The following is an 18,456-nucleotide window of genomic DNA, read 5'->3' on the forward strand; positions in this document are numbered from 1 at the left end:
GAATCTTAGCTAAGGTTTTTGAAGGACCTTTGGGACCTACAAGTCTTAACGATACTGTTAATAGCTTTTGTGTATATGGGCTCACAGTGCATATGCCTAACATATCCGTCTTCCACTATCTTCGTTTTGCGTACAATCAATCATTATCAGGTTCAATCCAAATTGACCGCTACATACAGTATGCGAACAATGTTACTACTACTTTATACACAGTGCGTTTATTTTTTTTTTTTTTTGTTGCCGATAGATGTAGAAAAAGCCTTTCCATGCGGTTACTGTCGTTCAAATTACTCGTTCAAGCTTACTTCCGTTTCTAGTGAAACACGCTATTCGCGGTGCGGAGTCTGAACTGCGTATGACCACGTTGATGTTTTCATCTTTTATGCTGTCATGACGACCATAGTCCGAGATCCTCTGACCGCAGTAGCCGCTGTAGCACTGCCCGGCCGTCCTGCATGCCGATGATTGGGGCACCTGGCCAAGGCATGCCGCCCACCACCATGGTGCAGACGACCTCCCAATGATTCATGTGTGACCAGCGCCCACGGACCGTAGCAATAATTGACTGCGCCGTCGCTTGCACGCGTGGTCCACGCCGGATGAGCTGCGTGTTCTGCTCCCTGGTACTTTTGTGATATTGCACACGCTTTCGTCTTTTGTTTTTGCGGCACAGGGTTCCGGAAGGGCGGCGTTATTTTGTTCTGTTGTGTTCATTGCGCCTCTTAGAAATTTCTTCCTGCCTTTTGCGTTCACAGTGTATCCAAATATAATATCAGGGGATTTGAATAGCTGTGACAATACGATGACGTCGTGCATAATAACACGGCAAGCGTTGTAACCAGCGCGGTAAATAACAGAACACACTATTTCTGGTCTGCGCCCATTAATTTTCTTTGCTGAATACTTTCTCGTGTCCACTGTGAACATGGCTGCAACGACAACACTGCGCAGCGTTCCGTTGCGAATGGCCTGACGGAGCCCGAACATAATGTGTTGTCTTTTTTGGTGCGGTCTGCATGTGTTTAGTTTTTGATACTTTAGTAGAAGCCAGGCGGCCATGCAGACTCCTTTGTATGGCCTCATTTTGGGGTAATCAATACTTGGGACATGTCTAAATCTGTTATTGACGAACTGCTATGAAACTTTCAAAAACACATTTCTTGATATTAATAGTGCAGAAATATGCTTCTGCCCTATGTTGTGAAGAAAACACTACCGACACAGTTGCCAGAACAATAAAATGAAACAGAGGAAGAACATGCAAAAACCAGCGTGTACGGGCGGAAAGCTCATGTATCGTTTTATTACAGAATAAGCGTGAGTTGGTCCCAGCATTAGTGATAACGTGTCACCTCTCTTCACTGAAGGGGGGCACAATGGCGCAGTGCATGACATATGCAGCTAAAACGCAGTTTTGTCAGGTTTTCTACGCCTTTTTAACCACTTATTTATTGGTGGAGTTTAATATCCCCAAAGCTATACACTCGGGCCATGAATGATGCCTCAGGGCACAGCCCAGGATTAATTTCATCACCTGTAATTCCTTGACCTGCACCTAAATGCAAGCATACTAATCTATACTATTATTATTATTATTATTATTATTATTATTATTATTATTATTATTATTATTATTATTATTATCATTAGTAGTAGTAGTAGTAGTAGTATTCCGCAGAGTTCCCGTGGTGATTCCGTAACCCCTGGTCACAGCGGCGATACACACGTGCACGGAAATACAAGTGCCAATGGGAAGTAGGCTTGTGTTTCTAAAGACATTTTTCCTTCAGTTATATATCGCCAAGTGGTAGACTGTGTAAGTAACAGCCTAGGGGCGACGTTCAACGACGAAAGGAGAATGGAATCAATAAAAAAATATATTGCCTAAAAAATCTGACCCGAAGGTTGGCATATTAAATCAACACTCAAACATAGAGACGTAGAGGGGTCTCTCGTGGGCTGCATAAAACTTCAGAACGAAGCAGCCCTTTCCGCCGCTGCGGCTGGATCAGGAATAGCGTACACTAATACCGCTATAAGTGAACTGTTAACGAGCCTTGCCCGCCTGAGCACAATCACCAAGTAAAATGTTTTGGAGAAGCAAGACAGGCGCCCCTTTCAGAAGACTTCGTACGCGCCGCAAGCCTCCCATTGACGATTGACGTATTTCTTATGAGACCATAAGGTGGTTTAATGTGTCGCTAGATATTAAGGAACTCATATGATTCCTTACAATATAATGAACTTCGGTCTTTTTAACAGGCGTATGCAGTGTATGAATAAGCTACGATGTATCGCATTCACTGAATGGGTATGTGTGTAAGCATCTAGCAATGTTTGCAACATGTTTATAGTGGTCTTTATATTAATTGAAGAGGCTCAGCGGGCAGTATCTGCGTGCGCAAGCACTATCAAAGCTTTAGAGCAGAAGCAGCGCCAGCTTCTAATGTGGCGGAAAGCAATAAAACCGGCTTGAGAGGAACTTTTCTACTAGTTAGGTAAGACGAGCCATACGTTGCATGTATAGTTGTATTGACTTACCCTTGAATGCGCTGGGAGGCATGCTTCTGTCGTTTAATAACGTTCACCTCTCTCATTGCACGGCTTTGGCCGGCAGGCGGTGTCAAAGCCAGGAAACGTAGCCGAGCTGTGGGCTTCGGAAATTTGGCCAGATAGCGACTGATTTGTGCGACCACCAATGACCGCCTATGGAGAACGCTATTGTGTGTGCCTGCACACCACCCCTTGTCACTTTCCTTCTTCCTTTTATTACCACTCCTCCAGTGTATCGTAGCAAACCAGATGTGACCTGGGGCCCTATAACATAAAACTATTCCAATGTCTTTATTCCAATCTGCTGACGTCACATTTGTGTAACCGCCGGCACAAGCATCGGGCCGTGAGCCGCAAGGTTGTCTGAACAGACCAATCAAACGCTCTCCTTGTTTATAGGAGGTCGCTTTTGTTTGCTTTAAAAACGAATAGCATTACTTGCACTGAGCGGCGTGTCTTATCTAATTCGCTGACGAGAGCCGAGGAGCACGCTCAAGTGGAGAGGGATTCGATGTGGCTAAGCCAGTGCACTGAAAATCGATTACCGGGTGAAGAGGGTGGTGCCGGCGTCTGCGATTTGTCCGCTTTCCCTTACTTAGGTTGCGGTGGCTGGTCGAAAATCGTGGCGACATGCAACGCAAGGTTAGGAATGCCACTAAAACGGATCCTCAGCAAAGAATAGTTGGCAGAGCGAGGTCGTAAACGTGCCGAAAGGGCTCGAAAACGTTACACTGCCATGCAAAAAGTTTTATTGTACGCATGCTAAACGCGGCATGTGCGAATAGCCTGTGTCTGAGCGATCGGGGGCAGCCATCTTTTATTCCTTTCGAAGCGGGGCAGCCTGCGGCTATTCAGAAGAAAATTCAGCTTTGTTTGGCATATTAATGGACCTTTAACGCGTACACGACACTTTGACGCAGTGAGTTTTCGCGGTTTTGTGACGTCGCGTGAAAGGCAGGTGAGGTGCGTGCAGCCCGAAAACTTTTGACCAATAGCCGAGGGCTAATGGCGAAAAGGCGTCCAATCAAAATTAACTATCTTTCTTTTGTTCGATCCAGTCATGCATAATCAGTGTGTACACGTCATATTAGATGGGGAGCTATCGCGGTTTTCGGGACGTCGCATGACAAACAGGTGAAGTTGGGGTGGTCCAAAAAAGTTTTTGACCGACCGCGGAGAGCTGATTGCAGAATTGGAATAGAAAAATTTGGAACAGCTTTACGTTATAGCGCCCCTGGGCTGCTATTTTGTAGCGATGCCTTATGCCTTATTCTATGCTATTCTTATCATACACCACACAAGGCCGCCTGATCCCGTTGATAATGTGGACCACTGGCCAAGCGCGAAAAGCCTGAAAAAGCAGATAATCGGAAAAGGCATCGCTACAAAATACCGGCCCTGATTAACTTCCTTGTCTTTCGTTCCCTCGCTTTCCTCACCACAACATGTATTTGCAGTGAAAAAATAAAATTACGCCACTAACGGTGCTTCGAGGCGTCCGTGATACGTTAGCTTCCATAAAAGCAAACCGATTCACAGAGATTGCAACATACGCGTCGAATGTGCCACAATTATTTCTTAAATAATTATATCATCTGCTAGTAAGCATAAAATGTCCATATGCCTCCTTTACTGTATTACTGTTTGGTTAACAGTGAATTCATAATAAAAACTGTATAGACAGCTTTCATATAACATTGTGGACGCTATATCCCGACACACATTCAAACTTTCCACTGCGCTGTTGATGACAAGCACGAAACGACAACTGCTACAGATTAGGACGCAGTTTCTCATCTTCGTAGTGCTTCAAAATGGCGGCATGGAGACGTCAGCGGAAACAATCTGTCAAATGGTAACCAACAGTGGCAAAAGAATAAATTGTTTCACCATGCAATTTCGGTCTTTGTATAGTACGCTATACGTAATGTTCTTACTTACAGAGTTAGCGGCATTGTATTTATTAATCTTGTTGTAGTATTACACGGAACTGGACACAATTTCCAAGGCCAGAGAAAGCTCACAATGGTTCGTCATGCCACGCTAAACAAGCATGTTCTGTTAGCTCTTCTTTCGTTTGGTGATTTAACACAAGCGTTCTCGTTTACTTTAACCATAATGTGGCTGTTCAGATTTTGAAGCCTTTTGCTATCTTACTTTTGCCTCTTTCTGCTACGTGCAGTTAGGTTATGGTGTTTTTCGCATTTTGTATTGTTCAAAAACACTTAATGGAGGAATGGAGAACAGAAAACTATCCCGCTGAGCCGAATTACTCAGGCGTATCTAATCTGTAGGAACGGCAAGCGATGCGTAGAATGGGAGCGGCTTCGTGCACCGTATTTGACGCCGCACGTTCGGCGTACGTGATCTAATTAATAACGCAGTTCTTTTAAGCATTTGCTCTCTTCTGTGACGTGCTCATTTTGCCGAATATCTCTGAAAAATGTTCTTCCTCTGCGACTACGTCAGCTCAAATATGCTGCGCATATATAAACGAGTGTGTCATGGCAGAATGTGTTGAACACTGAAAGTGGCACCTTGAATCTTCCTTGGCGCTCTCTATTTATCACCTGGTTTGAGCTAACGAAAGTGCTTTTGCGCTTGGTGACATTTTCCAATTAATTTTCCGGCTTTCATCCTTAACACTTGTCGTTGCGAACAAGACGCGTGAACAAGACATTATTTTTCCCTTGGCTTACACTATGCATTCCTTCCCTGTCGTAGCGCAAAGTTTAATGTACGACTTGAGTGATGGTGTTTTACATCACACAGCTGCACACTGGGCTATCAGAGACACCATACACCTGCCGCTGTGGCCCATTGGCCATGGGCCAGCACGAGGTCGCGGCTTTAGTTCATCGGCGGCCGTGTTCCGACTTGACAAATTATATCCGGAGCCCTGCACTATACAGCACCCCTCATAATCGACTGCGTGGTTTCAGGGCGTTAAACAACTCGAGTAGAGAGTAGAAAATCCTGATTTGCCGGCGAATTTAATTCCCACAATATAAACATTGCTAACCCGTACGTGTTCCTTGGAGACGTAGAAAAGCACCGCTGAATTCTTGCACACTGCGAGTGTCATTACAGTCATGTTAGTGAGCGTATGTTTTGTCCCTGGACAGCTCTTTTGTTGCCGCCGGAAAAGGGCCGCGTCCTGAGCCCTGCAGTCTAAGGCGTTCCTCATAATTAACAGAGCTTCTGGACGTTAAAGCCCACAGTTTGTTTATCCGGCGAACTGTAAACGAGGGCTACGGACTAAATTTTACCATCATGTGCCGGTCTTTGACGTGCCGCACCAACAAGTTAGCTCAATTAAAACATGCGAGCGCTTTGGCTTTTTGATCTATATCACCGGCCTTGCCAAAACAATTATCAGATGAAATATGAATGCAGATTTCCTAGTTAAGCGGCCGGCCCCCTTTTCGTTAGAAGTCATGCACACAAATGTCATTGTTAATCTGAATATTGTTTATTATAATTTATTGAATGGATGATGTTGTCTTTAAATTACTAACATATTTTCCAAGTTATAAGAACATTACCACACATCCATTGGATCTGCAACTGGATAACATTCAGCAATCTTAAAGATTGGGAAATATCTATTAGATATTCTCGCTTGGTATCAATGTTGTTCCCCAAAAGCCATACCTGCCCATATTGAAATTATTAAGACGCCATCACACTAAGCAGCATTTGCTTGCCTGATAATACTTGTGGGCTACGCGGAATGGCCACACTTGTGCGAGAAGATTTTCGGTAGTGGCAAAGCCGTGTTTGATATGTCAGTTGCGGGGATAGGTTTCTGAATCGTCACAACCCTCTGAACATGAGCAGACAATCCGGGAGGTGCTTTTGAATAACATTGCCGAAATGTCAATATTGTGCGGCAACATCAGCCCAAGCTGGGGGCCGGTTTGTTTTCTGCGTACAATAACTGCAGAACGCTATTATTTAAACTGCAGATTGCGGTATGTCGTTCTTTATCCTTTGTCTATCTACGAGGACATGTATGACTCAATCTTTATGCAAAATGGCGCCACTCGCTATTTTGCGCGGCCTATACGCAAGTCACCGGGCAGCCACTTTAATGGGCATGCGGGCCGCATTAACCCACATCCTTGACTTCCACGCAACCTCGATGGAACATATCGCGCAAATTTATTTCTGGTCACAATAAGCGAAACAAGAAGCACAGAGTACTGCGAAGCACTCTGGAAGAAGTCAAGGAACGAGCCTGAAACGTTCTCACCAATGTTCCATCAGGGTTTTGGCCCAGGCGGGCTTCGGCACTCAAGGCCTTAAGGGCTTTGGTGAAGTTTTTAAGGACATGCGAATTGTGCGACCTCCTTTGAACGTTGTAGCGAGTAGTATCGCGTTACTGTGTGAATTTCTTGGTTTCCATTTTTTCCCTCTTCTTCTTCTTTCTCCTTTTATTCCCTTTACCGCTTTCCCCAGCACAGGGTAGCCAGCCGGTACTTACAATGGCTAACCTCCCTGTCTTTCCTCCTCTTTGTCTCCTTCCTTTGCGCCAATCAGTAAACGCGGTGCCTGCATAATTGCATGCTTTATTCCACGTAATAGAGAACTATACAGGAACAGCTATAACAGTATTTTATATGTTGTGAGTTTAGTTTCTTTTCGAACTGCGCGTACTATGCGATCTAGTTACCCAAGTTTTTTCAGTGCCTTCAGGTGGAACTGACCAGCTAGTGCTTGGAACAGGACAACCTGTAGGTCAAAAATAGGCCTAAGTACTTATATTCGGGAACGCGCCGTAGAAACGCCGAATTATATAAATAAACGAACAAGGAAGGATTAGTGTCCTTGTGAAAAGAGGTGGCAACTTATTTCTAAGCGTTAATGTTAATTTCCACGTGTCATAGTATCTGCAAAAACAAAATCTTGAAAATAAATTGCTAAGAGCATTGTGGTCATTGGGTGTGGTAATTGTATTGTAGAAAATACAGTCGCCAGCGTAAAGGCGAAGTTTGTCAGAAAAATAGCGTACTAAAATATCAATATAAAGCAAACAAAGAAAAGGCCGAAGTAAAGAACGCTGGGGTACACCAGAAGATACTGATACGTCTGAAGAAAAGCATCAATTCAAAGAAACATACTGTGAGTGATAATAAAGAAAACAAATGATTCAGTCTACGAAACCAGTGTTATTATAGAGAAAGATTGAGCTATACAATAGCTAAGAATGAGTTACAGTATCAAAGGATTCTGCAAAATATGCGAACAAAACATTTACTTGATGGCCTAAATCGAGAGCAAGACTGATGACTTGTGCGAATTTAGTGACGTGATGGTGCCGAAGTCAGAAAGAATACCGTGCTGAGGCCTAAGCAAGATCTTCTATTTAGGAAAATGTATCTTATGTTTTTATGTTTTTCTTTGTAAGAGCTTGCATGCATGTGAAGTTGTCTGTATATAGATCCTTAATTCTCCAAAGACTGTTTCTGCCCGAATTTCTATGGGGGGGGGGGGGGGAGGGGGGGGGACTTTCGCTTGTTTCCATGACAACAGTACCCGTAACATTAGGTCAACGGCTGATCAAAAATTCACAATTTCAAGTCAGATGTTGTATCGTCTAAAGAGCTTAGCGATGAATTAATATATTGTTGACGTGAAATGCCCCCTCCACTCCCTACTTTTTTTTTTTTTAGATCAACATTCAAAATATTGATTAGTGCACCTTGTTGGAGATACAGTAACGTTGTCTATTTGACAGAATGCATGAGTTGCTGAAGCGCAAGGAGGATTTTGGCAATCGCCCTGGGTAAATACTCAGCGAAAATAGTGGTTGACCCCTTTAGCAATAACATCTGGTCCACTGAGTGGCGTTCATTAGTTAAGTAAATTCTGTGGCTTGACTTGCAACGGAAAAATTCACAATCTGATTATGAGGAACACCGTAGTGGGCTACTCTGGAATACGGTTCACCACCTGGCGTTGTTTATAACCTGAACCCCACGTGCGTTCTTGCATTTAGCCCCCATCGCATTGCGGCCGCCACGACCGCGAATCGAATCCATGACCTTGTGCTTAGCAGCGCAACGCCACAGCCCCTAAGCCACCGCGGCGAGTCTGACTGGTACCTCGCTTAGCGGAGCCGGTGGAAAAACTGCACAAAGAAAAGAGAGAGTTTCAGCATAATTCCAGTTCTGCTGCGGCCTTGCCCACGTTGTAGCCAACTGCGACGCAATATAGGGTTAACCCCTCTGTCTACCCGTTGCTTTGTTTTCTTTTCATGTGTAAATGGCAAAGTTAAGACAAAAGCCAAACCTTACTAATCCTCTCCGGTCCTTGTGCTTATAAACAGCAACAACAGAAGTGACTGTCGCACCAATGATATCTGCCATATTGTGCAAGTTTTGTTCCGCAATCTTTCGCTTGACCCACCGCGGTGGCTTAGCGGCTATGGTGCTGCACTGCTTAACACGACGAGGTCGCGGAATCAAATTCCGGCCACGGCGGCCGCACTTGGAAGGGGGCGAGATGAAGAAACGTGGTGTGCCATGCGTTGGGGGCACGTTAAAAATCCCCTGGTGGTCGAAATTAACCCGGAGTGCCCCACTACGGCTTGCCTCAGAATCGAATCGTTGTGTTGGCACGTAAACCTCGAGAGTTCAGTCTTTCGCTTGTTCAAGCTGCCCAAAATATCTTCAAATTTACAGAAACGCTGATAATTTTGTGTAGCTCCTTAGTTTTTGCAAATATTATTCAACCTTCCATCGAACAGTTTTTTACTCCAATAAGCTCTCTCAGAGCGTCCGTGAGCTATCACGCCGTCCTATAGGGCCTATCTCTAACTCCCTCTGCAGAACATAAGCGAACTGCGATTCAACCTATAAGCAAGTCGCCCGCAGTTGCTTTCTTTGAACTTGTATTTGCATTTTCAACAACTGAGAGGTTGTGTTGGGAAGCTTCTATGCTCACGGTGCTTGGACGCGGAGGCACCAGATGGTGCGAACTACATGCTATCTTACTGAACCTCCCAGCAATATTGGACCATATTTTCTGCCTTTTGTCCATCCGTCCTTGCAAGACTGCGACAACCGTATGCAGCATGAGCCAAACCATAAGCAGGTCGTTCTCCCTCGATTTTCAGGCTCTGCCAGTCGATGCGAAGGCTTTTGCATGGCGGTATCCGGCACTAAAGGTAAAAAGCATGGCGCCGCCTTTTACAGCGTGCTATTCTTCAGATCCTCCGCACGCAATCGGACCATTTGTCTGCTTCTTGCTCATTTGTCCCTGCAGAATCTGCCACAGCCATATGCAGGGTGTCCCACGTAACTTGAGTCAAGATTTTAAAAATGAAAGGCGCGTCGGAAGCGAATTGAACCGAACGCATACTATTCGCACTCAAGTATTATTTTTGGTTTCCCCGTAACTCACTAAGTTTAATTACCCAACCTTTTAAATATTGGCTGAGGACCCCAAGTATGATACGCAGATTTGTAGATCACCTTCAGAAACCACCTATCAAGGTATTTCCTTTACGATACGTCTCGCGTAGTCCTCTTGTCGGGATTGCAAAGACAGCCCGCGAAATATGAAAAAAAAAAAAAAAGCCTAGTGACGGAGCGCTTGCGCAGTGGCATCGCGCTGCTCTCAAGCGGGCGTACGGTGAACAAGGTCGACTCTGGTCAATGCATGTTGCTGGCCGAGAGCTGCCGAGGAGCTAAAGAACGCCCTGCCGCTTCCCTGTCGCCAGTCACGATACAGCCGACCTTCTTCACCGAACGCACGCTTGAGAGCAGGACGATACCACTGCGCAACCGCTCCGTCACGTGGATTTTTTTTTCATATTTCGCGGACTTTCTTCGCAACCCGGAAAAAATGACTACGTGAGACGTATCGCACTGGAAATAACTCGATCGCTGGTTTCTGAAGGTGCTATACACATCTGCATATCATACTTGGGGTCCTCAGCCAAATTAAAAAGTTGGGTAATTAAACTTAATTAATTAGCGAGTTATGGGGAAAACGAAAAATTGTCTGAGGCACTGTAGGCCAGTGCGAGTAGTATGCACTCGGTTTAATTCGCTTCCGACGTCCCCTTCATCTTTAAAATCTTGGCTCAAGTTACGTGGGACCCCCTGTATAGCGCGGGCCAAACCATAAGTTAGACGTTCATTTGTTGTCGGACTCACCCTTGTATGCGTAGCGTTGGGTGCAGTTGTAAGCCTCATGCATGAGATTCTGGCACCTATCGGCATACTTGCACAAGTTTGTCTTCTTGAATAGGAGCCGCCGGAGAGCAGCCGGCTCAAAGCAGCTACCCTCTGCGCTAACTGCATGTTGACTGCACATGAAGGACCCAAGGTGGTCAAAATGAATTCGAAATCTCCCACCACGGCGTGCGTCATAATAATATTGTGATTTCGGCACGTAAGCCTCCAGCAGAGACTTAATTGATTCAGAAATTATTAAAAGGTAGGAGCAGTTCGCATTTATCGAGTTATTCTCCCTCGTGCTCTTCTGCATTAGATTTTCCGTAGACGTGTATTATGATCACAAACCCGGATCAGCGTAATTGCGAACTTCTGGCAGCGTTGCTTACTCATAAGCTCGCACAGTCTCGTGTGAGCCAGCCTTTTATCTGCTTCACAATGTATAGACTATCTTCTCGAGGACGCTCCCATCTTCAGAAAGGAGTATCATCATCTCAATCGTCCTTAGCCGCCGTGTTGGGATGTGCGACTGGCTGCAGCGCGCTTAGCTGTTCGAGAAGAGGAGTTCGCCACACTGCATAATTGCTTATCTTGCATACTTTTTTTCTTAATTTTGTGTGCGCATGTGTGCGTGCGGGGGTTCTCTGGTCAAATGTCATTACTCTATGGTATTTCGCAGACTTTGGCGCCATTTATTTCCCAAATCGTTTCGCTTAGTGGGACATACACTCTGCCATGCAAATTCCCACAAAGAACTGTCATGCGGTTGCTTACTATTACGCGAAACACAAAGATAGCTGGATAGTCATGTGGTGTTTAGCTCAAGACGAGAAAAAAATATAGTATATACAGGCTGTCCCAACGACCATGCAGAAGCAAGGCAATGTTCTTTGCCGTCGCTTGGATATACTTAGATCTTTGTTTGCGTTCCGCATAGTTATATAATTAGCCTTAATTAATTAATGAACTTCTCGAATATTATATTTACATTAAAGGTGTCAAAGAGAATAGTCTAGAGCAATGTGAAAACTTTCGGTAGAGCTTTCTGTTGCTCAATATGTGCTACATAAAAGTGTTTTCCGAGCGTGAAAGACGCCCGCGAATACACGCTAAGTGCCTCGAGCGCCCAATCGCGAGGGAATTTTGCGTGTATTTGCGGGCTTCTTTCACACTCAGAAAAACACCTAATGCTTAATGTTCGGTCTCGAAACATAATCATATAGGACACACGCACGCAGCACGACACCGTTCTTCACATGTTATCGAGGCCCCTCCCACAACTATTCCCTGCAACCATGCACTGTGATGCTATTCGCGACGTAGCTGCGGAAAAAAAAAATATCACCGCCTAAGCACTCTGTACAGGTGGTTAATCAGCGAAGCTGGAAGGTGCGGGCCCGGTGTTTCACACTGGGTTGATCCCGACTGTTCATTAAACGACGGCTTGGTAGGCTGCCGGATCATCGATACGCAGTGGCTTCTTGCGCTTGCACGAGCCTGTTCTGTCCGGGCTGCAGCATCGGCACTTAGTAGACGAGCTGGTTCTCGGTTCTGCTTGCGGTGTTTCTTATCGAAAGCTGCCTTCTCCTCAGCAGTACGTATGGCACGTGCCGTACCCATTTCAGAGCCCGAGAAAAACTGCTGCTCTCGCGCTGGGCTGTGACTGAGAGCAACGACGTCCACGCAGCCAATCGCGCGACTCTTTTTCCTTTTTTTTTTTTTTCGCACACGCGCATGGGGTTGCGCCGGAGGAGCTTTTGGCGTACAGGCGACAGATCGACGGACATACGAATCGGCTAGGGAAATGCAACTTGGCTGTAAAAGCCAGAATTTCGAGTCATTTCTACTAACCTTTCATAATATTTCATCAGCTTTCCACAAAAGCGCCACGTTGAAGAAACTTCGATGCTTTTTTGGGCCCTTGGTTGCGTCTTCGGTGAATTCGATGCTCCTCGTGTCCGTCATATGTGGCTGTAACCGTGGTGTTGCACCGGAAGCCGGAGCAGTTCCCTAGCGTTCCATTCCGTATTTGTTTGTTTGCTCTACATTGAATCCCTACAAGCGAATTCACAAAGCTTTTCATTTGTAAGTGCTGTAAGCTATTGGCTGGCCACCTTGGCTAATAATATGTTATTCTTGACAATTAGTCGCATGTGCTGTTATGGAAAAATCTTGCGCCGATTTTTTCGTTAATGTGACCGAGTACACCAAGTGTATTATTACCGTCCTATGCAGCAAACTTTGTGTAAGTATACACTGTTCAGCGATTGAAATGCGACACGCGGAGCGCGTGACTGCTGGTCCTTTCTTGTGACAGGGGTGCGCACTGGGGACACTGAGTTCATGCATTTTTGTATCACTTGAAAGCGGGCGAGCTTTTGTGATTCACTGCGACTGCACTTTGCGCCCCCAGCAATCACCCAGCGCTCATCATCATCATCATCATCAGCCTCGTTATACCCACTGCAGGGCAAAGGCCTCTCCCATACTTCTCCAACTACCCCGGTCATGTACTAATTGTGGCCATGTTGTCCCAGCAAATTTCTTAATCTCATCCGCCCACCTAACTTTCTGCCGCCCTCTGCTACGCTTTCCTTCCCTTGGAATCCATTCCGTAACTCTTAATGACCATCGGTTATCTTCCCTCCTCATTACGTGTCCTGCCCATGCCCATTTCTTTTTCTTGATTTCAACTAAGATATCATTAACTCGCGTTTGTTCCCTCACCCAATCTGCTCTTTTCTTATCCCTTAACGTTACACCTATCATTCTTCTTTCCATAGCTCGTTGCGTCGTCCTCAATTTAAGTAGAACCCTTTTCGTAAGTCTCCAGGTTTCTGCCCCATACGTGAGTACTGGTAAGACACAGCTGTTATAAACTTTTCTCTTGAGGGATAATGGCAACCTGCTGTTCATGATCTGAGAATGCCTGCCAAACGCACCACAGCCCATTCTTACTCTTCTGATTATTTCAGTCTCATGATCCGGATCCGCCGTCACTACCTGTCCTAAGTAGATGTATTCCCTTACCACTTCCAGCGCATCACTACCTATTGTAAACTGCTGTTCCCTTCCGAGACTGTTAAACATTACTTTAGTTTTCTGCAGATTAATTTTTAGACCCACCCTTCGGCTTTGTCTCTCCAGGTCAGTGAGCATGCATTGCAGTTGGGCCCCTGAGTTACTAAGCTAGGCAATATCATCAGCGAATCGCAAGTTACTAAGGTATTCTCCATTAACCCTTATCCCCAATTCTTCCCAATCCAGGTCTCTGAATACCTCCTGTAAACACGCTGTGAATAGCATCGGAGAGATCGTATCTCCCTGCCTGACGCCTTTCTTTATTGGGATTTTGTTGCTTTCTTTATGGAGGACTACGGTGGCTGTGGAGCCGCTATAGATATCTTTCAGTTTTTTTACATACGGCTCGTCTACACCCTGATTCCGCAATGCCTCCATGACTGCTGAGGTTTCGACTGAATCAAACCCAGCGCTCATCGGTGGCGTAAAAAGTACCGGTCACCAAGCGATCGGAGTATAGTGTTTCAAATGCTGAGCACTGTAGATAGCAACAAAATACACAGGTGTCACTTCATTGAAGGTATGCGCTACTGCATCAGTGCTGCCTGCATATTAATTACCTGTTATTCTAACAGATATTCAGGTCCGCTGTAAAAGGCATCTGTTGACCGGAATATGATGCGCAGGTCAATATTATCTATTAATTTCATAACAAAGCACATGGTCGACGCGGTGAAAATAGCATTATATTCGATTCTCCATAGCTGATTGAAAGCCAGATTCTAACTTCGTGTTATTCTTGCTCTCTTCGTTTTCCAGTCAAACCACACAGCGTCACAATTAGGGGCGCCCATGGTCCTTTGTCCGCTAACTACCCGGCCGAAGTCGAGTGCGAAGCAGTGGGGTCGAGACCGGCGGCCAACCTGACATGGGACCTCGACGGCGTGCCCCTAACATCGAGCGCCTTGCAAGAAGGTGGTCGACCCGAGGCGGCAGCCAACGACGTCAGCGTCAGCGTAGTGAGGTTCACGCCGTCGCCCAGCCATAACGGCAGACCACTACGCTGTCGCGCAGCCAACCCAGAGATGCCGGATGACGCTATTGAGGACTCGTGGACACTGGACGTACACTGTAAGTGATTATCAATAACATGACTACCAGTAAGGTTGGTGTTTTATGGACAATTCTGACAGCGTCTTGACAGCGATCAACTTGTCACGCTTGGTTCCGTGGTCTGTCGTGGACCGGGGTTTCTTTTACTATCATCATCTGCCGGCATAAGTTCTTACTGACCTTTCATGAGTACGGACCGTCAGCCATAATTGAGTTTTGTTTGCCCACAGTGCAAAGTCTGATTTTCTTATGTTCTTTGAATTTTTTCCCAAGAAAACTAGCATTTTAGTAAGCTAATTACTATGATGACATACTTCTAACTCTCCGCCACTCACTGAAAAGAGACGTTAAATACTTCAAGTAACTTAATTATGGCAGTATATAAGCAGGCAACTACGAATACTTTCTTGAATGTATTATGCTGCGCTCTGCAAACGCCGCCTAAACTGGCGAGCACCTCTTCGAGCATGGGGCTTTATTGTGGACCTCACTGCAGCGAAGGCAGGCTTCAAAACTCTCTACGATAGATTACCTACATCGGGTTAAGTTTTTTTCTTCTATGTTTCTTCGACAACTTATTTAGCGCTGAATTTTAATAGCCGGTTAGTAGTGAGAATCATGGTCCGAAGCTGCCGGTGACCTGCCAATGAGTGGGCCGCAACGTTCAAGGCTGGCGGCACCGCATCGAGAGTTTCTATCATGTTTTATAGCAACAGTAAAAAATGTAATAAATCTATTTAAATGAAACTTAAAGATAGAGAAATAAATTTGAACCGCTTTCGAAGCTAAAGGTTTTCTGTATTCGTAAGTCGTGTGTTCATTTGGCCTGGTTGGTACATCTTATCACACAGCAGATAGCTTGAACAGCCCAAGGAAGACGACGAAGTGTCTTCTTGACAGAACGCTTGTTTCTGTGCTCTCTGCATTTTTGGTGAACTCTTTGCCTTTCGGGGTGCCTTACCTCCCCGTCTTGCGACCATGGACGCGGAGCATGCCACAGGCCCTCCTGGCCAGAAGTCATCACGGCTGTCAACCGCAAGGAAGCGAGTTGGCTCCCCCAGCGACACCGAGGACACCGAGCTGTACTCTATGTCGGAAGACGACTCATCCGACGACGGCTTCATACCCGTCCGGAGTAAGAGGGCGAAGAGAAAGATCGCCAACACAGCGCCGTCACCTCCTGCGAGCACTACGACTATGAAGTCAAGGCCTGCGCGCTGGCCACACGTCATCATCTTTATGCCGGAAGAACCGTCAAGCAACCTACGGTTGCTGAACAGGCAAGCCCTATCCATTTTTCTGGAACGTGCGGTGCCGGATCAAATTAAAGACATCAGAATAAACCCACGCAAGAATATACTCGCCATAGACGTGTACAACGCGAGTGCGCTTGGAACACTTCAAGAAATCACGGAGCTTGGCGGAATCAAAATGCGCCCCTTCATCCCGATCGACGACACATCGATAGCCGGTGTAATTTACGACATTGACATTGCCATTCCCAATGAAGATTTACCTAGCCTCATCAAGCCGGCAAACGAGGGCACGATCATTACGCAAGTGCGCCGTCTTGGGAATACGCGCTGCGTAAAAGTAATCTTCAAGGGGGATTGCATACCCTCCCACGTTAAAGTCGGACATTTTCGACATCCAGTTCGACCATTCATCCAGAAGCCGCTTCAATGCCATCAGTGCTTCAGGCTAGGACACGTAAAGGGCGTGTGTCCGAACTCGCTTCTGTGTCCCCGTTGCGCTGAACCTCATGCAGAAGTGACCTGCGGTGCCACAGTTCTGAAGTGCGCCAACTGTAGCGGCCCTCACACAGCCTCGTCGAAAGACTGCCCCCGCATCAAGAGGGAGCGCGCGGTTCTGAAGCAAATGGCCAGAGACAATTCGACCCACAGGGAGGCAGCCGAAGTAGTCCGGCGTCGGCGTCGACGTCGGCATCGTCGTAAGTCTTCAAAGAAGGCGCATGAGCGAAGCGATAGTACCCGCTCCACTACGGTACCACTTAGTCGCGACGCGATAGGGCCCACCACTCCCACGAGGGCATCAGATAAGACTCTTTCTTTAGAGGAATGGCCTACGCTACCGAGCCGCTCCCTTGCTAAGGAACCTCAGAAGGTCACGGCGCCACCGGAGCCTTCTCCGGCCATTGATGATTCACCTAAAACAGATCAAGTCATCTCGGTGCTACGTTCCCTCATGGAGGCCATCCGAACGATTTTAGTTGAGATGGGGACACCGTCTGCTCGAAGCGCACTTAAAGTGCTGGACGCCTTAAGCCCAGTGCTTGAATCCCCCAACTAGAAAGATGGCTACCCATACCCCATCCTTCCGAAAAGAAGTCAAGGCAGCGTCCGTCATGCAGTGGAACGCCAGAGGGCTAAAATCACGAATTTCAGATTTCCGTCAGTATGTGTACACCAATGTGTTTCCACTCATCGTCATTTGTGAGCCCAACTTGTCGAAACCAATCAGACTGTCAGGGTACGAATGTTTCATGTCATCAACAAATAGTGCATGCAGCAAAATCATCATTTTTGTTCGTCGGGAACTCACCTATGTTTTGCAACCGATTGCGCCCCACGACGACAATCAGTATATATGCGTCACAGTTAAAAAGAACAAACTCTTGTTTACTCTCATAGGCGTGTATATATCGCCTTCCAACAATTTCGACACTAAAAGATTAGCGGATATCTTGAGTGTTTGCCCCGCTCCATGGGTCATCATAGGAGATTTCAATGCACACCATCCAGCATGGGGAAGTACAAAGACAAATGCAAGAGGACGAAGATTATCAAGCATCGCCTACAACTATGGCCTTACTCTCTTGAACGATGGTAGCCCCACCTTTCTTCGAGGCGTGACATACGGCAGCTGCCTCGACCTTGCTTTTGTCTCCAACTCTCTCGCAAGATATGTGAAGTGGTTTCCAGATATTGAGACCCATGGGAGTGATCACATTCCCACCTATCTGAACATCAAAGGCTTGATGTCTAGATCTGGCCCACGGAATACCATTCGGACGATTCAATGGGCCAACTTCAAATCTGATATGGAAGATGCCTGCAGCGAGGGCCTGCCCTCTGGGTTAGAACAAACAATTAAAAATACGATGCGGAACGCCACTCGCATACTGACGATCTCTCACACGCGAAACGACTTCGACATAGAATTAGAGCGACTTCGCGCACTTCGTCGCCGGGCGGAACGTCGATATCGGCGTACAAGATCAATCCATGACCTTAGGGCAGCCAGGAGGATACAAAAGAAGATTCAGCGTCGAATGAATAGATTAGCGTCGGAACGTTGGGCAACGTTTTGCCAAACACTCGACCCCCGCAAGCCACTGTCTCACATTTGGAAAACGGTGCAAGGTCTGCGTTGCCTTCCGGAACAGCGTTTTCCATTCAAGGCACTCGCGCTTTTCCAAGGGCGGCAAGACATCGATGTCGCAGAAGACTTTTGTGTGCGAATGGCAGACCAAGCGACACGCCCAGATCCTCCAGCCCGAGATGATGTCCCCCATTCCCGAGATTGCCGCATGGACCTTCCTTTTACAATGGAGGAGCTCGAG

The 18,456-nt window shown here is 46.3% G+C and overlaps 1 protein-coding gene across 1 annotated transcript in view; it reads left to right on the top strand.

Annotated features, from left to right (window-relative positions):
- The window catches only part of LOC126543350 (synaptogenesis protein syg-2-like), a 961,852-nt gene that overhangs the window by 832,550 nt on the left and 110,846 nt on the right, over positions 1 to 18,456 (top strand). Inside the window, exon 6 of the mRNA XM_055062075.1 lies at positions 14,580 to 14,891. Coding sequence (XP_054918050.1) covers positions 14,580 to 14,891 — 312 coding nt within the window. The remainder of the gene's footprint in view (positions 1 to 14,579; positions 14,892 to 18,456) is intronic.

The sequence above is a fragment of the Dermacentor andersoni genome, chromosome 1 (genome assembly GCF_023375885.2).
Source record: "Dermacentor andersoni chromosome 1, qqDerAnde1_hic_scaffold, whole genome shotgun sequence".
NCBI classification, from domain to species: Eukaryota; Metazoa; Arthropoda; class Arachnida; order Ixodida; family Ixodidae; genus Dermacentor; species Dermacentor andersoni.